Source organism: Hordeum vulgare, chromosome 6H, assembly GCF_904849725.1.
Source record: "Hordeum vulgare subsp. vulgare chromosome 6H, MorexV3_pseudomolecules_assembly, whole genome shotgun sequence".
In the NCBI taxonomy this organism is placed as follows: Eukaryota; Viridiplantae; Streptophyta; class Magnoliopsida; order Poales; family Poaceae; genus Hordeum; species Hordeum vulgare.
The window spans coordinates 518,855,608-518,878,088 of record NC_058523.1 but is presented as its reverse complement, the minus strand read 5'-3'; the positions used below and the strand labels follow the sequence as shown (position 1 = coordinate 518,878,088).

Sequence of the window (22,481 nt, the reverse complement as noted above, 5' to 3'; positions counted from 1 at the left end):
TCCTTGATCGGAGAACAACTGACTAAGATTACCGGTCCGACATGACAAAAATACCGGAACTGTTGGACTGGTTTTCTTTTGAAATCGGGTACGTAAAAACAAAGCATGATTGCCTCTTTTTATTGTGAACGGGCATGCAATCCGACACACTGTAAAGATTGGATCGGATTGGTGTCCTCCCGCATTCGTGTTTGTGAATTGGTCCTCTGTCCGTGAATGAATGCGGAGAAAATTTTATAAATTATCATTGAAGATACCTTTAGATTCACTATATGCGAGTCGATGCATTAAGAAGAAAAGATCGTCAGTGTTGGTGTGTTTCAGCAGAGCGGAGACTGCAAGATGTTAGAAATGTCTGCAGTTTAAACTTTTAAGGAGAGTGTTAGAATCGGTTCCTTTTACAGAGTGTCAAATTGAACATACTCGAGTCCGTTGAATTTCACTCTATTGTAGGCACCAATTGAAAAGTATAGTGACTATTCACAGGAGCCGATACAGAAATGACAGGAAAAAGAAGTGCTACTTCTAAGCCTACCTGTAACCATTCTTCAGTATTTACTGCATGGTCTAACAAAACCGAGCACTGTTGCATGCATTTCACAAGGTTTAACCAAACCAATTACCTGCTATGACTGACTGTATTCTTCTACACATAATTAATCTTCAGTTTCTTCGTCGTCATCCTCGTACACCCACTCCCACTCCTCGTCGTCCTCCTCATCTTCTTCTTCCATGGACGAACCCCTGGCCATGGACAGCGCGTTCCAGTGCCGGACGGCGAGCTCCCACCCCATCATGGACCCCGTCTCCGCCGCGTCCCACCTCGAGGAGAAGAACCCGTACTGGGACCCGAGCAACCCTGCCGCGAACAGCACGGCCGACCCCGCCTTGCCGGCCCACGCGGGCGCGTCGACGCCGCTGTCGAGCGCCCACAGGAGCGCGGCCTCCGCCGCCACCGCTGCCGCGGGGAAGGCCAGCATCCGCCACATCATCCCGCGCCTCATCTCCTCGGACAAGTCCAGGGCGAGCCCGAACGGCGCCTGGCCCTGGCGGCCGCCCGCGCGCCATTCTTGGCCGGTCTTGGACGTCGTCGCCGTGGCGTCTGTGGTGGCCTCGACGTTGCCGGAGCTGGCCGCCAGCCGGAAGGTAGCCGCGCTGGCTCGGCGGAGTGGGGCGGTTGGCTGGAGCCGGCGGGAGACAGTGGCACGGGAAGGGAGAAGGAGCAGCTCCATGGCCGGCTGCTTGGAGCGTGGGTTGTGACCGTTCGTGGAGAAAAGAACGAAGGCCACGCATGTGTTATCCTCGTCGGTGTGTGAAAATTGGGATATTTTCGCTTTCTTAAAGAGGAGTAACAAACTATGAGAAATTGAAGGATTTCAACCCATGTTAAAGATTTATACAACTGCCATTTCAAATTTCGTTGTAGGGGTGCTTCCAATAAAGGAATTGTGTGGGTAGCGGAAATTTCTAAGCACTTCATGGCCTCGTACTACAATTTTCTTTGTGATCTCCTGTAATTTTTAGTGGAGTATCTATAATCCCTTTTTTTTATTCCAGTTTAGCTTTTATCGTTGAAATGTACTGTAACACTAATATTTCTAGAATTGGAGAGCCCACATTCAATTAAGATCTTCAATTAACATTGTAACATCTAATTTTGATTTGATCAATAATTCTTAAAACTTTCTTATTTAATTATTTTATTTGTACCTCTATAACACTATACTTTTTAGTTTTAAAGAGTTCATATTGAATTGAGGTCTTCAAGACTCTAAATATAATTGGGCCACCCGATTTTGACCGGGTCAATAATTTTTAAGAACTCACTCGTTCAATTCTTTAGACAAATACACTATGCTTTCTAATGGGTTTGGTTCACGATTTTGATCAAACAAACAGCTTTTCAGATCAATCAACAACAACCAGCCTATAAAAACATGTCAATCACGCTCATGCAGGTGTCGACGTAGAAATTTTCTCACATGGTAGGTTGGCATATAATATAGAATCACACCACGAAAGGCCCATCAAATTACCGAATTATAGATAAAAATAAAACACAATATGCCATCTCCCCCGCACATCAAATGAAATATTCCATTAGTTTCAAAATATAAGGGTATTAATTTCTTGGAAAATCAAATTCTTCAACTTTGACGAAGTTGAGAGCAAAAATATCGACATCCACAATATTAAATAAAAATATGAAAATCATTTAACAATGTATCTAACCACAACAACTTGATAATATGGTTTTTGATATATTTACTACAAAATTAGTCAAATTTAAAATGGTTGACATTTAAATAAAATAATACACATTATATTTTGAAACAGAGTGATTAGGTTTTTCCAATCTAACAGCGCAACAAAGCGCGCCAAGTACTTCTAGTGAGTATGATGTTAAAATTTTGACATCATGTTGTTATATGTCTATACTTTCTAATTCATGCACCTGTAAGTACTACAAAAAAATGACCAATCATAGGGCACTTACTAGAGCATTATTTAGTGGAAACAAATTCTCTCCGAGGCCACTACTCATGGTTCACGATCTTCTTGCCAAACCCTTGTACTATTAGCTTCAGGGATGAAACTAGATTTTTTTGCTGGGGTCATGTCTATTACAATGGGATCATTTTCAATAAATATATAGTTTTTAGTAGAAAATTAATGAAGGATTTCTGAAATTCATTGGGTCAATTGACCCCAATGCCCATAAGGCAGCTTCGTCCCTGGTTAGCTCTGCGTTGCTAGGTTTTTACGGGAGGAAAAAGCTTTCACATAAATGAAGCAATTTTCCCAAGATGTGATGGTGCCTCCCGGAAGAGATAAAACCTCTCTTTTGCTTGCCCTCAAGAAGAGAAGGGACATAACTTCAATAATACTGCATGAAGATCTACACCCTTTATTTTTCATCATCTCACAAATCTCAAAGGTGTGGAGATACCTCGAGTCAACTCCGGTGGAGGAACTTGCAAACCATGCAGGAAATTAGCACACGTGTGATCTAAAACTGCAATGAAAACAAAGTAATTTTAACACCACTCCACGTACCAATCCAAGAATCGTTGCTTTGCACGAAAGGAAACATTTGGAATAACACATATGGAGGAAATACCTTTCACAACACCATAAACGCTCCTCAGACTATAGTTGGGGTCAAGAGAAACTTTGTGAACAATAGAAGTAAATCATCAACACATTGACACATGGTTTTTACATGGAAACCCCCAAGCTGGGTTAAAAATCACATGTTGAAGCCACCAAATCATCTTACACCGCTATCAAATATGGGATACAACAAGTTCTTTTCCGGATAGCACCATATAATCTCATACATCAAGATTTCTGCATCTTGGATAACATCTACAAGATATAGGATTGCAAGAAGTAGGGATTGAAATAATCTCATCAAGATGGTATAACCGCAACTTGAAGGAGATAAGATATCCCGCAAGGCTTCTGACAATTCATTTTTGTGTTCACCAGAAATCGTCTCCTCATATTTTGTGGTCTCACCGACACCACTCATCGACACATACTGATGTCGTGGATACATAGAAGGGATGTGACACTTTTGCTTCTTCTTTGTCATCGAACTAATGGTGAATCAGGTGGACTCTTTCACATCGTCATCATTATCATTTTCATCAAATGACTGCTTATTACTCTGACTTGCATTGGTTTGGCCAGTTGTATATCCACTATCTCCACTGTCATCCTCTTGCCATGATTGTAGTACATGGTGGGCGAACAAACTGGATCCATGTCAAACTGAGGTGTTGTGGTCGTTGGCTTCTCTAGTTTACCAATATTTTTTATTGTTTCATCCTTAATGAACACCACATCTCGGCTTCTGACAATCTTGTTATTGATTGGATCCCACAACATGTACCCTCACTCATTACTAGGTTCACAAAGCTAGATGCACTAGATTTTCTTGCTATCAATTTTGGATCTCTCATCCCTTGTCACATTCACAAATGCCCTCCAACCAGAGACCTTGAAATGCATGTACGATACCTCCTTCCGTGACCAAACTCTTTGAGTAATATCACCTATAAGAGGAATTTAGGGGGATGGGTTAACTAGATATGTAACATTCATCATTGCTTTGGCCCCACAAGAATTAGGTAAATTACCATGAGAGAACATAGTTGTTGTTGGAAATATGCCCTAGAGCAATGTTAAAGTTGTTATTATAGTATTTCCTTGTTACTGATAAATGTTTGTTATCCATGCTAGAATTGTATTAAATATAGACTAAATACATGTGTGGATACATAAATGAATACCGGCTCCCTAGTGAGCCTTGATGTCTACTACGTAACTTTATTCTTATAGATGTTGTTGTGCCTCCAAGTGCAGAGTTTTATAGGACAACAACAAATTATCCTCAAGTGGATGACCTAAGGTTTATCAATCCATGAGAGGTGTAGGATAAAGATGGTCTCTCTGTGAAACAACCCTCGAATCAAATACAAGAAATCTCTTGTGTCCCCAACATACCCAATACAATGACAAATTGTATATGTGCACTAGTTCGGCGAAGAGATGGTGATACAAGTGTAGTATGGATAGTTGAAATAGATTTTTATAATCTGAATAAATAAAAACAATGAGGAAACAACTAGTAAATAGGGAGCAAAACATTATATAAATGCTTAGAAACAAGGCCTAGGGTTCATATTTTCACTAGTGCAATCTCTCAACATTACTAACATAGTAGAATCATATGATCATCCCTCAATGTGCTACAAAGAATCACTCCAAAGTTCTTATTAGCGGAGAACATAGGAACAGATGCTTGTAGGCAGCGAACCACCTCAAAGTTACTCTTTTCGATCAATCCATTGAACTATTCCTATAAGTGTCACAAATAGCCCTAGAGTTCATACTAGAATAACACATATGATACACATCAATCAACCCTAATATCACCTAGATACTCCAATGTCACCTCAAGTATCTGTTGGTTAGTTATTCGAGATGCATCAAAAAATTTCTGATCCATCATATTCAATCCAACACAAAGAACTTCAAAGAGTACCCCCAAGATTTCTATTGGAGAAAGTAGGCAAAGAACGTGTATCAACCCCTATGCATAGATCACCCCATTGCCACCATGGGAATCCTCAAGTTGAGTACCAAGACATATATCAAGTGAATCAAAAAACACCCCATTATCACCACGGGTATCCACATGCAAGACATACATCAAGTGATATCAAATCCAATATTCAATCCGACATAACAAAATCTCAAAGGAAAAGATTCAATTTATCATATCAAGATAGCAAGGGACAAACACCATATGATCCAACTACATTAAAAAAGCCTGTGATACATCAAGATCGTGACATCGCAAGAACACGAGAGGGAGAGAGAGATCAAACACATAGCTACTGGTACATACCCTCAACCCCGAGGGTGAATTACTCCCTCCTCGTTATGGTGACAGACACAATGAGGAAGATGGCCTCCGGTGATGATTTCCCCCTCCAGCAGGGTACCGGAAAAGGCTTCAAATGAGATTTCTTCTACCCAGAGAGTTGAGGCGGAGGAGCGAAAGTTTTTGGTTTATTTCTGAGGTTTTTTCATATATATATATATAGGATTTTTCAGCGTTGGAATCACGTCAACCGGAGCCACGAGGTGGTCCCAAGCCATCATGGCACGAGCGCACCATGTTGGCTTGGCTCCAATAGTTGTCCCCCTCCGGTGTTTCTTCGCTCCGATATTTCTTATTTGCTCCAGAAAAAATCGTCAAAAAGTTTCGGGCGATTTTGAGAACTTTTATTTTCTGCACGAAAAACACCACCCCGGTAATTCTGCTGAAAATAGTGTTAGTCGAGGTTAGTTCTAATTAAGTCATATATTGTGCATCAAAACCATATAAAAGTATTGTAAACATAGATAAATATGGCATGAATACTTCATAAATTATCGATATGTTGGAGACATATCAATCCTCTACTAGACTAGCTTGTTGATCAAAGATGGTTAAGATTTCCTCACCATAGATATGAGTTGTCATTTGTTAACGGGATCACATCATTAGGAGAATGATGTGATGGACACACCCCAACCGTAAGGTTAGCATATGATTGTGTCACTTAGTTTAATTGCTATAGTTTTCTTCGTGTCAAGTATTTGTTCCTTAGACCATGAGATCGTACCACTCCCTAACATCGCAAGAATACTTTGTGTGTATCCAAACGACACTTCTTAACTGGGTGATCATAAAGGTGATCTATGAAACGTCTATTTTGCATCATGTTTTACTATTGATACTTATTATGTTTTCAGTCATTATTTCACTTTACGATGCAATCCTTATACCTTTTCTCTCTTATTTTACAAGGTTTATATAAAGAAGGAAATCATTGACAGTTGGAATTTTGTATCGGAGAGGGTTGTAGAAGAGTCGGATATTTTCTCGAACTCCAAATGACGTGAAAATTGATGAAGAATTATTTTGGAATATATAAAAACTATTAGCAAAAGAATCATCAAAGGGGGACCCACCATGTGGCCACAAGCCTAGGGTTGTGCCGTGTCGTGGGAATGAACCTCATAGTAGAGGTGTAGGGTATGAATGGAGAGGGAAAAGTCCTAGCTACGGCAAGCTTGTACGCAAGATGTATGAGTTCAGGCCCCTCTCGTGAAGGTAATAGCCCTACGTCTCAGTGCTCGGGAGCTCTTGCAGTGTGGAATGCGTGTTACAGGGGGTGCGAACCCCTGTGCCAAAGGGGAGGGGTGGCTTATATAGAATGTGTTGCCCCTCATCTATATCTGGCCACGAAGGGTTCGACCAATGGATTTTAAAAGTGTACGTTACTGATAATGTACGCGGTTAATGCTACTTATGACGACCAGCCGAACGCTCGCCTGTTGGTCTCCCTAGAGTGGCTTCTGGTCTTCTGCGTCGACTGACTTCTTCCGAGTGGAAGTTGGTTGTCGAGTGAAAGAGAAAATCCTTTGAGTGATTTCTTATCGAGTGACTCAGACGCTATGGCTATCCAGTCGGAATACTCCCTGTGGTCTTCAAGTGTTTAATGAGGTGCCCTTGGGTAGGACATCTAGGTCAGGCATGTGACCCTACCCTAGGTACATATCTCCATCACGCCCTACCATCCAAGGCGCACCCCTTGAGCTTGTGGGCCCCCTAGTAGCCCTCCGAAGCCCATATTCTCCTATATGATGTGTTTTACCCTATTAAAAAATTAGAAGATTACTTTCGGGACGAAGCGTTACCGTCTCGAGGTGGAACCTGGACTGGAGAACTTTTGCTCCCCGGCGGAGCAATTCCATCGGGGAAACCTCCCTCCGGGAGGGCAAAATTGAAGCCATCGTCATGATCAATGCTTCCTCCTTCATGGGAGAACCAATATCTAACAACATCTTCACTAGCACCATCTTATCCCAAACACTAGTTCAACTCTTGTATCCAATCTTTTTCTCAGAATCTCACATTGGTACGTGGGAGTTGCTAATAGTGTTCATTATATCTTGTAGTTGATGCTAGTTGGTTTACTTGGTGAATGATTATATGTTTAGATCCTTAAGCATATTTATTATACCTCTAATATTGAACATTATAATGATTTGTGAGTACTTACTTTAGTTCTTGAGGACATGGGATAAGTCTTGTTATAAGTAATGATGTGATGTTGGTATTTGTTCGATATTTTGATGGTGTGTATGTTGCTCTTCCTTTAGTGGTGTCATGTGAGCGTAGACTACATGAAACTTCACCATATTTGTGCCTAAGGGAAAGCATTGTGAGTAATAAGTATATAATAGGTTGGAAGAGTGACAGAAGCTTAAACCCTAGTTTATGCGTTATTTCGTAAGGGGATGGTTTGGATCCATATGTTTCATGCTATGGTTAGATTTATCTTTATTCTTATTTCGTAGTTGCGGATGCTTGCGAGAGGGGGTAATCATAAGATATTTTTTTAAGTAAGAACAACACCCTAGCAGTGGTCCACCCACATATCAAATTAACAAAGTACCGAATGCGAATCAACTAAGCATGATAAACGTGTCTACACAACAATTCCCATTTGTCCTCGAGAGCTCTTTACTTTATATAAGAGAATTTTTAGTCTTGTCCTTTGCTACAAAAGGATTGGGCCACCTTGTTGCACCTTAGTTACCATTGTTGCTTGCTAGTTGTTATGAATTGCACTACTATCAAACTATCTGTTACCGCTACTCTCAATGCTTACAGGAACTACCTTGCTGAAAACCACTTGTCATTTCCTTCTGCTCCTCATTGGGCTCGACAGTCTTACTTATCGAAAGGATAATGATTGATACCCTATACTTGTGGGTCATCACTCTACAAGTATCACAGAAAGTGTTTGTTGGGTCGCATGGATTGAGACTCAGATTTATCACTTCGTATGACAGAGAAATATATGTGCCCCTCTCCGTAGCATGATATGCAAAGTAGCTTGCAAGCATGTGACTAATGAGTTTAGTCACAGGGATATTGTATTACACAACAAGTGAAGAGGCATGCCTGGAATGATATTGAACTTGGTACGACAATACCGACAATTGTACCTCACGCAAGTAACATATCGTTGGACAAAGGGAATTGCTTACGTGATTTTCTGAATCCTCGACATAGTGGTTCAAACCAATAAAGATACTCGTAGAATATGTGGGAGTCAATATGGACATCCAGGCCCCGCTATCGGTTATTGATAGGGGAGGAGTCTCGGTCATGTCTGCATGTTCTCGATCCCATAGGGTCACACGCTTAACGTTAGGCAATGCTAGGGTAGTATTGAGACATTGATAATGGCAAGAACCAAATATTTATTGGAGTCTCGGTTGAGATATAGGACATCACGAGGATCTCCAGAATGGTTTGAAGGTAAAGATTTATATATGGGAAGTTGCTTTTAGCTACCACAAAAGTTCGGGGTTATGCGAGGAGCGTACCGGACGCATCAAAAGGTTATAGGGGTCCACTGGGGGTCTACCTAGCCCTAGATCCCACATGGGTTGTAGGGGTGCCTTGGCATGTATGGGCCAGGCGCACCTGTCCTAAAAGGCCCATGCGGCTGGGCTAGGGCAAACCCTACGGGGGGAGGCGCTCCCACCTTTCTTGGGAGGCAAGTCTCCCCTAGGGCCGTCGACCCCTCCCTTGGAGGAGGGGGCTAGGGCTGGTCGCCTCCTTCCTTCCCCTATATATAGTGGGGATGCGCATGGGGAGGGCTCATCCCTACACCCTTGGTCGCAACCCCTCCCCGTTTGTCCCAGCCCCTTTCCGTGAGTGTTTGCATTCTACCCACAAGGCCATTGAGTGAGGTGTATTGGGTGGACTCTTCTCAAGATGGATGCCATAATTTTAGCACAACCTTTTATAAATACATAGGTATTCACCATAATTTTCTGACCTCACACATTATAATTTCTCATAGTTTCTCTCCCAGCTTTGGTATGAAACTCCTTGAAGGCTTCAAGCACGTGATACTTGTTTTTAAACACATATCCAAAACTTTCCTCGCGTGGTCATCAATGGAAGTTAGAAAAAATATTGCTCCACTCAAGGATTTTGCATTCATGTAGCAAACATCAATGTTCACAATATCAAGACCATTTTTCGCATGATGTGAAGGGAGTGTACGAAATGCAACCGTATGTTGTTTGTCAGGAAAACAATGTGCCTTGTTTTTCAAGGATATACCTTAAAACGCAGGAAGGTACTCCATGCTGGCACGAATGTGCATGCCCTTCTCATGCATATGCCCACACCATCAAGATTGACCACCGACAATAAATCCATCCTTATGCCGGAAACATGCCTCACATTATCAAGCACCAAATCCGCAACGTGTGTTTGTATCAATGCATATAGAGCCCTTGCCAACAATGTTTGATGAACCACTATTTGACATCCTCACTTGGCTAGTTATACCAGTAGTGTAGGATGTGAAATACTCTTTGTGTGATGTAATGTAGAATGGCACACCTCAATCCACAGCCCAACTCATAGCATCATCATGGACAACACTATATCATTCTTCATCTTCAATGCTAAATAGTTCTCATATGTTGTAGTCATGGCTGAATTATTCTCACCCTTTTGCTCGGTTTTGTTTGCAATTTTACCCTCTCCAAGCACTCTTTTATGTTTTTTCAATCGCTCTTTATGTGTCGTCGAATGACACAATGATATGAAGTTAAATTGTTTTCTCTGTTTTAGCTTTGATCTCACTATATTTAATTATATCTTGCTGAAAACTGTGTGCCTGCGTCCATGGTTATCATTCTTCTCACGGGTTTCAGCCGCATACACATCAGAAGAAGAGGCACCATGCCGCCACTTTTCCTTCTTTCTGGCTTGTTAATCAACATACTATTCTTCACCATTTTTAAACGTACCTTATCATTTCAAGTTGAATTGCTAGTTGAAACAACAAGCATGCTTCAACTATCATGCATGGAACTCAATGCAAAAATGTATGCACCTCATCCTTAAAGGTTATCTTCATGACCGTGAGTTGATTTCTATGACATTGGAAAACATTGCAGTACTCAAGCTTGGCAAGCCATTTTATTACCGAGGCCTTGTTTATTGATAGCTTCCGCTCAAACACACACTCCAAATTCGCCACATCTCATACACATTTGTGTCGTTTGCAACATGATGCAATGCATTATGGGTGACGTACAAACGAATCATACATATTGCCTTTCTGTTTAGTGTTCTCTCACAAAGTGTCACATGGGAATACATCAAACTGCAATGTATCGACACCAGTATAGCCAAAACAAAGTAGACACCAATGCAATACGCAACCTCAAGCCGATCGAGCATGAGGAGCACTCAGCATTGCACACTTACACTTACGAACAGTCTCAATAATTCCTGGGAAATGTTAAAGAATTGTCATTCAATTTTTACAGTTGAAAATCTAACGATTAGATTTGCCATGCAAAAACAGATAAAAATACAATGCTTGTGTACATGATTTGCAACGTTCTTAACATAATTTCCATGTAGTGTAAAAATCAACAAAATAACCGTCATGCCACATCAATTAATTACCATGCGTTCGATCGGGGTCATATGTACGAGAGGCGCCGAAAGGTTTAACCGACACAAGATCTATATTAAAGCCATAATTCTTTGAGGTAAGAACACAATACACCATACCACAAAATTTATTTTGAGGAACCAACAAGGGTGTGTTTGGTAGGTTGCATACAGCTCAATCAAGCCTGCACGGTACAAAAATTGGTGTTTGTTGCCTTGGTTGCATCAAAATGTTGGCCCGCACAAACCTTAAAGCACTTTCGGACATGGCTTAGGGTGGACATCCAAACTGGACATTCGTAGCCAGGCTAGAGCGATGCAACTCGAAGCATGTACATGGTGGAGATTGCATGCAAAGAGGTAGTCTCGAGACGTCGCATTGTTTCCTGAAGCGCTAACATAATTACCCTCACCATTCTCTCCCCTTCTCTCACTCTCACACCGGCGACGGCGAGAAGCGAAACGACAAATTGTAAGGCGAGCACCGGTGTCGGTAATGACGGTAAGCAATTTCTGCTCTTTTGCTTTCAACATTCTATTTGAGCGTTAGGGATTCAAGATTGAATGTGGGGGTTCAAAAGGGATTGGCCACCGACGGTGTCCTGGACTAGGGGGTACTCACCACGTCGTCTTCCGACCAGGTTGGTTGGGTCGGGGACCCCCATGGCGCTTTACTAATGGGCCACTTTGGACACCCATGATGCATACAAGGGAGATTCTACAAGACTTGGTGCATAAGAAAAGGACTCCTCTAAGCCCTAGGCCTACGATGCATTATATAAACCGAGACTAGGCTAGTCAATAGACAATTTCATATTCATTACAATAATCTCGTGGTAGATATGTGTACTATGTACTATCCCCATATCAATACAATCAAAAGCACGACATAGGGTATTATCTCCTTCAGAAAGCCCGAACCTAGGTAAAATCATGTGTCCATATTACCATCGCTTCAAGACACCTAGCTTAGGTCCGCTACTACGAGATATGCGGGATTCAGAACCGACAACCACCACATTTGGATTTTATGGTTCATATGGAGATTTTGAGTACAAGGGGGTGGGGATGATGGTAAATCAGCCTTACAATCACCGATACATCCCATCCGTGGCAATATTGGAGGCACTTGTAGAGGCGGGAACATGTAGCCTTGTCGCCGTCCATCTCCAACTTGACCACATTTACCATCATCTCCTCCTCATCGTCTTCATCCAAAACGATGGGACTTGCATGGTCATTTGGCGCCAACGCCCTGACCACCGACTCCATGGTTCGTGGTCATCCTTTGGCGCCACTGTGACTGTCGGGGGGATAACCCCGGGGTAGGCTCATCGAGCCTATTCCTTAATTTCCGGCCCAATGGACATGAACGTATGAAGATTCCCAAGGCCCAAGTCTTCTGGCCGGCTAGGCATCACCTGCCGGCTGGAGGGCGAGGCGGCCACCTTTCTGGCCGGCCAGGCAACCTCTGCCGGCTAGAATCTAGGCAGCCTCCCCTTCAGAGCTAGCCTGGTCCCGCCAGCCCGACTGGGGAGGAGGCGGCCACGCTCAAGCCGGCTGGCCAGGCAGGCTAGCCGGCCGAGGATCACAAGTCACATCAGATCGTAGGTCAGGAAGAGACCTCACGATTAAAGGTAGCTACGGTCAGCAAAGGTACGGGATCAGGGCGCCCGGCAGGTACGAGCGTCGGCGGCCACACCGCTGACTTACCCCGGCTCTGATCCATCACCTAGCATTGTGCCGGACCGCCACACTCCCACTCCATTACTGCACTCGGCGTGGGGAACAGTGGAGGCGGTCGTACTACCTGCCCATGAAGAATCTCGCGGGGTGACGCTTGACGTACATCGCGTGCTCAGCGTCAACCTTACACGAGAGCCTCATTGGCCAGCCGGCGGGTCTCACAGGCAATCGAGATCATGCAGCTGGCGGGCCCCTCATCGACAAGACAAGACCCTTGTGGGCCCCTGGCCAGCCGGCGAAGCAGCCAGCCGGGTCCCACGCTTGTACCCTTTATCCATGTTGTAGGCCGGCGAGTTCGTCTATAAAACCCCCCGGTCGCCCCCCATGCAAGGGGGTCGATCCTTCACCAGTCATTCAACACAACACATTCACCAACTACATAGAGAGAGGTAGAGACGAGCCGGCTGCTCCCCTCTTCCTCCTCCCAACACAGCTCCATGAGCGACATTGTACTCTGTTCCTATACATCAAACACTCCGGCAGGATTAGGGGTATTATCTCTGCGGAGAGCCCTGAACCTGGGTACATCGTGCGCCCCATGCGTGTAGCAACCTCGTTCCCAGCGACCACCTTTGTCCCTTCGGTTCTCACCGACTTTAGCCTACCTATGGCATATGTTGTGACTATTCACTGACATTTGGCACCCACCGTGGGGCCGATCGCGGCATCGGTTGGCTTTACGCGCTGGGCGGGGCCCCGCACCTACACCACCGGATGCATCGCGTCCGGATCAGTTTGCATGCCCGTGGAGCCCGCTTTCGACGAGGCGACACCCATGATGATCGACGTCCCCGTCCGCCATGCGGATTCGGACGAAGATTCTGATGACGAGGCGCTCCCTAGCATCGTCGTCGCTGCTATGGAGAACCTCAGTGTTCTCTTCAGCGACCTTTGTCTCAACGACGGCCCACGCTACTTCGGCAAGGACTTCGACGTTGAGGCGCTCTGCGCCAGCTTCAGCAGGCTCTCTATCGCTGAGATGCCTGCCCGCGACGTTTACCCCAGTAACGTCCTCATCTTCGACGGCCCTCCGCCGTCAGTGGGGTTTTTCACCCCATACCATGTTGCTGCCATCTCCAACACCGTGGAGGTGATGGTTATCGGCGCTGGCACCAGCACGGCTCCCGGCAAGGCCTCCGCAGGTGACGACGAGCCTGCTGCAGCCACCCCTGATGCTCTTCGGGACGCCATCGCCGGCCTGAAGGCACCGGTCACCACTTCCGCCGACCCTGCAGACGCTCGGGCCTCGCTGGAGGAGGCTCGCAAGCGTATCTTGGAGGAGGGCATCGCCGTGGCCTCGGCGAAACGCCGGTTAGAGGCTATGCAGCGCGAGTATAACTCCGCATACGGTCTCACTCCGGTTTTCGAGGCCCCTAGCTGGCTTGGATTGGTCCGCAGCCGCGGCCGGTTCGTCGCCGAGGTTCTAGGCGGGGACCTGCCCACCTACAAGACTCCTGCGACCAACATGCGGGCGGCGCACACAGCCATGGAGGAGATGGCAAGTCTGGAAGGCGAGGAGCGCGCCTTCCAGGAAAAGCATGTCAAGGATCTCCTTGACGCCGCTAACCAGCAACACACTCGGTTTGACCCCGGTCAGGCTCAATCAAAGTCCCTCGGACCGAACTCGGGGGCACGCCGCCACCCTAGCGGCCAGCACCAAGCAGAAGGATCTTCCTCGCATCGCCCTTCCGGCTGGAGGGGCGAGGGAAGCCAAGACCGGCGCTCTCAGCGCCAGAGCGAGCATACTTCGGTCTTGCATCACGGAGGCGACGAGGGCGATTCGGAGTGTGGGGATCTTCCCCCGCGAAGAACTCACTCCTCCGGCTCCCGAGGCGCCTCCTCTCTAGCCACCAGGGCTGGCGCCCCCGCCACCCAGGATGAGCGGGACGCCCGCTGGCGTATCGTCGTCCTGGCCCAGCCAGCCCTCCTAGAGGAAGATGGACCCGTCGGTCCGGCATGCTTCGGCCCCCGGATCCGAGGGGAGACGTTCCCCCGAGGTTTCACCCTGCCTCGGGATACACTGAAATACAACGGCACGGCCAAGCCAGACGACTGGCTGATCAATTACACCACGGACGTAGGCATCGCTAGGGGCAACAAGCGCGTAGCGGTTCGCTACGTGCCACTCACGTTGGACGGCTCGGCCCGGACTTGGCTTAACAGCCTCCCGGCCGGAGTGTCCATTCCTGGGTGGACTTCGAGGAGGCGTTCGTCCGCAACTTCACTGGCACCTACAAGCGCCCTGGCCGGCCCCGCGAGCTGGCTATGTGCGTCGAGAAGGCCGACGAACCCCTTCGCGACTACGTCACCGGGTGGACTGAGCTCCGCAACTCCTGCGAGGGGGTGCATGAGGTACAAGCCATCCAGTACTTCATTGACGGATGTCGAGACGACACCCTCCTCAAGCACAAGCTCATGTGCGCCGAGCCCAACTCTTTGGCGGTGCTCATGGCCAAGGCGGACAAGTACGCCACGACAGACTCCGCAATGCGCATCAAGGTGACCGCCTTGGACAAGGTGGTGCCTACGCCGGCTACTCCCAAGTCGGCTGGGGACAACCGAGGCGGCCAGAACAACTACAAGCGCAAGGCGGATCAGATGGATCCCCGCTCCAATATCAAGCTGGTGGCCAATGTGGAGGGCGAGGCGTCGGCTTCTCAAGCCGGCCCTCCACGAAAGCGTCCCAATCGGGGCAACCCCAACTGGCTGCCCAGGCAGTCCCTCGAGCAGCTGCTGGACGCCCCCTGCAAGATACATTCTGAAGCGACACCGTCTACCCATACCCTTCGACAGTGCAGCATCACACGCTGGCTGTCGCAAGGGGATGGCCTGCCGGCTCCTCCGGGTGCGTAGGCGGCGCCCCGTGCACCGGCTCCCAACCACGCTCCGCTTCCGCCGCCACGGCCTCGCGATGACGGTCCTCACCCAGACGACTATCCTCATCAAGACGGAGTGTTCGTCGTTTTCACCAGCAAAGGCGACGACAAACACAGCCTACGCCAAAGACGACGCGAGGTAAACGCCACTGTCCCCCCGGTTCCCCAGTACATGCATTGGTCTGACAAACCAATCACATGGAGCCGGGTGGACCATCCTGCGGTGATGCCCAACCCGGGATCATACGCACTCGTCCTCGACCCCACCTTCGCCTCCAAAAGGCTCACCTGCCGATTCTCCCGGGTACTGGTCGATGGCGGCAGCAGCATCAACATCCTCTACCTTGACACTCTCCTCAAGCTCGGGCTCAAGGAGACGGATGTCCTGCCAGCCAGCACTGTCTTCCATGGCATCATGCCTGGGCATTCATGCTCGCCCATCGGCAAGATCCAACTGGACGTCCTCTTCGGCGACAAGGCCCACTTCCGCCGAGAGTCCATATGGTTTGAGGTAGTGGACCTCAGTAACCCATATCACGCGCTGCTGGGAAGACCGGCTCTGGCCAAGTTCATGGCTATTCCGCATTACGCCTACCTGAAAATGAAGATGCCGGGTCCCAAGGGCATCATCACAGTTGTTGGCGACTACAAGAAGTCGCTCGAGTGTGCCCAAGATAGCAGCCGCCTCGCCGACGCCTTGGTGATTGCTAAGGAGAAGCGGCAGATCGACCGGCTCGTGGCCCAGGCTACCGAGCAGCCGGCGATTCCTTCTCCTCCGTCCCAATCGGCCGGCGAGGGCTCTTTCAAGCCGGCTAAAGAGACCAAGCAGGTCCCACTCGACCCTGCCAACCCGAAGCAGTGCGTCACCATCGGGGCCGGCCTCAGCCCCAAATAGGAAGGCGAGCTCGTCGACTTCCTCCATGAGAATCGGGACATCTTTGCATGGTCCCCCAAGGACATGCCGGGTGTTCCGAGGAAGTACGCCGAGCACAAAATTCACGTGCGACCGGATGCAAAGCCGGTGAAACAACCTTTGCGCCGCTTCGCCGAGGGGAAGCGGCGCATAATCGGAGAAGAGATCACCCGGCTCCTTGCAGCCGGCTTCATCATGGAGGTTTTCCACCCGGACTGGCTGGCAAACCCAGTCCTGGTGCTGAAGAAGAACAACACATGGCGAATGTGTATCGACTACACTAGCCTAAATAATGCCTGTCCGAAAGACCCTGTCGCGTTGCCTAGGATAGATCAAGTGATCGACTCCACTGCAGGTTGCGAACTGCTGTCGTTTCTGGATGCTTATTCGGGCTACCATCAAATCAAGCTGGATCCAGCTGATCGCCTGAAGACCTCCTTCCTCACGCCCTTCGGGGCCTACTGCTACACCACCATGACGTTCGGTCTGAAGAACGCAGGTGCAACATTCCAACGCTGCATGCAGCAGTGCCTACTGCCACAGATTGGCAGGAACATCCACGTCTATGTGGATGACATCGTCGTCAAGACGAAGCAGCACTTCAGCCTCCTCGAGGACCTGCGGGAGACATTCGCCAATCTGCACAAATACAAGATCCGGCTCAACCCTGAGATGTGCGTCTTCGGGGTCCCAGGCGGCAAACTCTTGGGGTTCTTCGTGTCCGCCCATGACATCGAAGCGAACCCTGAGAAGATCAGCACCATCGAGCGGATGGTGCGGCCGGCTCGGATCCTCGACGTTCAGAAGTTCGCCGGCTGCTTGGCATCCCTCAGCCGGTTCGTCAGCCGGCTTGGCGAGAAGGCCCTTCCACTCTACCAACTCATGAAGAATAAGACAAAGTTCGAGTGGAACAACCAGGCGGATGAAGCCTTCCGCGACCTCAAGCGGGTAATCTCGAGCCTGCCAATCTTGGCAGCCCCATCTGAAAGGGAACCCATACTCATATACATCGCGGCGACCACTCGCGTGGTCAGCGTAGTGTTGGTAGTTCAGCGTAAAGAGGAAGGCAAGGCCCTGCCAGTGCAGCGCCCTGTCTACTACCTTAGCGAGGTCTTGTCCGCCTCTAAGCAGAACTACCCTCATTATCAGAAAATGTGTTATGGTGTTTACCTTGCCGCAAAGAAATTGAAACAATACTTCCAAGAGCATGCCATCACTGTGGTGAGCACTGCTCCGCTTTCAGAGATCATGGGTAACCGTGATGCCATGGGCAGAATTGCCAAATGGTCCATCGCGATGGCGGACCATGATATACGGTACGAGCCTCACACCGCCATCAAATCACAGGTGGTGGCCGACTTCTTAGTCGACTGGGCTGAGACCCAATTCGAGCCACCGCCTCCAAACTCCACGCATTGGCGGATGCACTTCGACGGCTCAAAGATGCGGGCAGGGCTGGGAGCCGGCATCATCTTGACGTCTCTGAAAGGGGACCAGCTCAAGTACTCTCTCCAGATCCATTTCTCCGCCTCCAACAACGTCGCCGAGTACGAAGCACTGGCTCATGGCCTCCGACTTGCCAAGGAGATCGGCATCCGGCGGCTCATATGCTTCGACGATTCAGACTTGGTGGTGCAGCAGGTCTCTGGCGAATGGGACGCCAGGGACGCCAACATGGTGAGCTACCGCTTCCTCATCCAGCAGCTCAGCGGCCCCTTCGAGGGTTGTGAGTTCCACCATGTTCCCAGGGCGGAAAATGAGGCGGCCGATACACTGGCGAAAATCGGCTCCACGAGACAGGCCATTCCAGCTAGCGTCTCCCTCGAGCAACTCCACAAGCCGTCTATGAAGCCGTCTCCGGAGTCGTCATCAATCTTCGTACCGGCCGACTCTACGATACAAGCGCCGCCGGCTCCGCCAGTTACGCCGGCTGTGGCCCCCACACCGGCTGCAGTGACGGCACCAGCTCCAAATGCGGCACCGACTGAGTCTACGGAGCAAGCGCCGTCGGCTCCACCAACTACGCCGACTTCGGATCCCATTCCGGCTCCATTGGCCCAACCAACTCCAATAGCGGCACCAGCTACAACGACAACCCTGGCCCTGTCCGGGATCAAATCCTCTCAGTGGGTCGACGTCATGGAGATAGACGGTGAGCCGGCTGCAGTAATAACACCAGAAACACCATCAAGCTCGGGGGCTGCAGAAGCCTCCAACAGTCAAAATGAAGCACAGGCGACCCTTGTGTCGGCTCCATCATGGGCTCAAGACATTCTGGCCTTCCTCCTTCACGGCGAACTTCCTCAGAACGAGGCGGAGGCGAGACAGACCCAGCGCAGGTCCGTCGCCTACGCCATCATCAATCGCGAACTGGTATGACGCAACACGGCCGGCGTGTTCCAGCGCTGCGTCGAATCAGAAAAAGGGCAGGAGATGTTGGAATTATGCCCTAGAGGCAATAATAAATATAGTTATTATTATAATTCCTGTATCAAGATAATCGTTTATTATCCATGTTATAATTGTATTGAATGAAGACTTATATACATGTGTGGATACATAGACAAAACACTGTCCCTAGCAAGCCTCTAGTTGGCTAGCCAGTTGATCAAAGATAGTCAGGGTCTTCCGATTATGAACAAGGTGTTGTTGCTTGATAACTGGATCACGTCATTAGGAGAATCACGTGATGGACTAGACCCAAACTAATAGACGTAGCATATTGATCGTGTCATTTTATTGCTACTGTTTTCTGCGTGTCAAGTATTTGTTCCTATGACCATGAGATCATATAACTCACTGACAGCGGAGGAATGCTTTGTGTGTATCAAACGTCGCAACGTAACTGGGTGACTATAAAGATGCTCTACAGGTATCTCCGAAGGTGTTCGTTGAGTTAGTATGGATCCAGACTGGGATTTGTCACTCCGTGTGACGGAGAGGTATCTCGGGGCCCACTCGGTAATACAACATCACACACAAGCCTTGCAAGCAATGTGACTTAGTGTAAGTTGCGGGATCTTGTATTACGGAACGAGTAAATAGACTTGCCGGTAAATGAGATTGAAATAGGTATACGGATACTGACGATCGAATCTCGGGCAAGTAACATACCGAAGGACAAAGGGAATGACATACGGGATTATATGAATCCTTGGCACTGAGGTTCAAACGATAAGATCTTCGTAGAATATGTAGGATCCAATATGGGCATCCAGGTCCCGCTATTGGATATTGACCGAGGAGTCACTCGGGTCATGTCAACATAGTTCTCGAACCCGCAGGGTCTGCACACTTAAGGTTCGACGTTGTTTTATGCGTATTTGAGTTATATGGTTGGTTACCGAATGTTGTTCGGAGTCCCGGATGAGATCACGGATGTCATGAGGGTTTCCGGAATGGTCCGGAAACGAAGATCGATATATAGGATGACCTCATTTGATTACCGGAAGGTTTTCGGAGTTACCGGGAATGTACCGGGAATGACGAATGGGTTCCGGGTGTTCACCGGGGGGGCGGGGGGCAACCCACCTCGGGGAAGCCCATAGGCCTTGGGGGTGCCGCACCAGCCCTTAGTGGGCTGGTGGGACAGCCCAAGAAGGCCCTATGTGCCATAGGAAGAAAATCAAAGAGAAAAAAAAGAGGAGGTGGGAAAAGGGGGAAGGACTCCTCCTTCCAAACCTAGTTGGACTCGGTTTGGAAGGGGAGAACTCCCCCTGGCTCGGCCGAACCCCTTGGGGGTCCTTGGACCCCAAGGCAAGGCTCCCCCTCTTCCCCCTATATTTACGAAGGTTTTAGGGCTGATTTGGCACAACTTTGCCACGGCAGCCCGACCACATATCTCCACGGTTTTACCTCTAGATCGCATTTCTGCGGAGCTCGGGCGGAGCCTTGCCAAGATAAGATCACCACCAACCTCCGGAGCGTCGTCACGCTGCCAGAGAACTCATCTACCTCTCCGTCTCTCTTGCTGGATCAAGAAGGCCGAGATCATCGTCGAGCTGTACGTGTGCTGAACGCGGAGGTGCCGTCCGTTCGGCACTAGATCGTGGGACTGATCGCGGGACGGTTCGCGGGGCGGATCGAGGGACGTGAGGAAGTTCCACTACATCAACCGCGTTTCTTAACGCTTCTGCTGTGCGGTCTACAAGGGTACATAGATCGAACATCCCCTCTCGTAGATGGACATCACCATGATAGGTCTTCGTGCGTGTAGGAAATTTTTTGTTTCCCATGCGACGTTCCCCAACAGTGGCATCATGAGCTAGGTTCATGCGTAGATGTCTTCTCGAGTAGAGCACAAAAGTTTTTTTGGGCGGTGATGTGCATTTTGCTGCCCTCCTTAGTCTTTTCTTGATTCCGCGGTATTGTTGGATTGAAGCGGCTTGGACCGACATTACTCGTACGCTTACGAGAGACTGGTTTCATCGCTACGAGTAACCCCGTTGCTCAAAGATGACTGCCAAGTGTCGGTTTCTCCAACTTTAGTTGAATCGGATTTGACCGAGGAGGTCCTTGGATGAGGTTAAATAGCAATTCATATATCTCCGTTGTGGTGTTTGCGTAAGTAAGATGCGATCCTACTAGATACCCATGGTCACCACGTAAAACATGCAACAACAATATTAGAGGACGTCTAACTTGTTTTTGCAGGGTATGCTTGTGATGTGATATGGCCAACGATGTGATGTGATATATTGGATGTATGAGATGATCATGTTGTAATAGATAATATCGACTTGCACGTCGATGGTACGGCAACCGGCAGGAGCCATAGGGTTGTCTTTAAACTAACGTGTGTGCTTGCAGATGCATTTACTATTTTGCTAGGATGTAGCTTTAGTAGTAATAGCATGAGTAGCACGACAACCCCGATGGTGACACGTTGATGGAGATCATGGTGTGGCGCCGGTGACAAGAAGATCGTGCCGGTGCTTTGGTGATGGAGATCAAGGAGCACGTGATGATGGCCATATCATGTCACTTATGAATTGCATGTGATGTTAATCCTTTTATGCACCTTATTTTGCTTAGAACGACGGTAGCATTATGAGGTGATCTCTCACTAAAATTTCGAGACGAAATTGTGTTCTCCCCGACTGTGCACCGTTGCTACAGTTCGTCGTTTCGAGACACCACGTGATGATCGGGTGTGATAGACTCAACGTTCACATACAACGGGTGCAAAACAGTTGCACACGCGGAACACTCGGGTTAAGCTTGAGGATCCTAGCATGTGCAGACATGGCCTCGGAACACATGAGACCGAAAGGTCGATCATGAATCATATAGATGATATGATTAGCATAGGGATGCTTACCACTGAAACTATACTCAACTCACGTGATGATCGGACTTGAGCTAGTGTAAGTGGATCATGAACCACTCAAATGACTAGAGAGATGTACTTTTTGAGTGAGAGTTTAGCAAGTAATTTGATTAAGTTAAACTCTAATTATCTTGAACATAGTCTCAGTCCACTTTGAATATATTTGTGTTGTAGATCATGGCTCACGCGACAGTCACCCTGAATTTTAATACGTTCCTAGAGAAAGCTAAGTTGAAAGATGATGGAAGCAACTTTGTAGACTGGGCTCGTAATATTAAGCTAATCTTACAAGCTGGGAAGAAGGATTATGTCCTTAATGCTGCGCTAGGAGATGAACCACCCGCTACGGCTGACCAGGATGTTAAGAACGCTTGGTTAACACGTAAGGAGGACTACTCAGTAGTTCAATGTGCAGTCTTGTATGGCTTAGAACCGGGACTTCAATGTCGCTTTGAGCGTCATGGAGCATTTGAGATGTTCCAGGAGTTGAAGTTTATCTTTCAGAAGAACGCCCGGATCGAGAGGTATGAGACCTCCGATAAATTCTATGCTTGC

The 22,481-nt window shown here is 48.0% G+C and overlaps 1 protein-coding gene across 1 annotated transcript; it reads right to left on the bottom strand.

Annotated features, from left to right (window-relative positions):
- Positions 1 to 343: 343 nt before the first annotated feature.
- LOC123402602 lies at positions 344 to 1,416 on the bottom strand. Its single transcript, XM_045096534.1, has one exon. The coding sequence runs from the start codon at positions 1,230 to 1,232 to the stop codon at positions 657 to 659; it is 576 nt and encodes a 191-aa protein (XP_044952469.1). The 5' UTR covers positions 1,233 to 1,416; the 3' UTR covers positions 344 to 656.
- Positions 1,417 to 22,481: the final 21,065 nt, after the last annotated feature.

What these genes read in the sequence shown, in the direction of transcription:
- LOC123402602 (XM_045096534.1), bottom strand. Translation starts at nt 1,232, where the DNA reads ATGGAGCTGCTCCTTCTCCCTTCCCGTGCCACTGTCTCCCGCCGGCTC.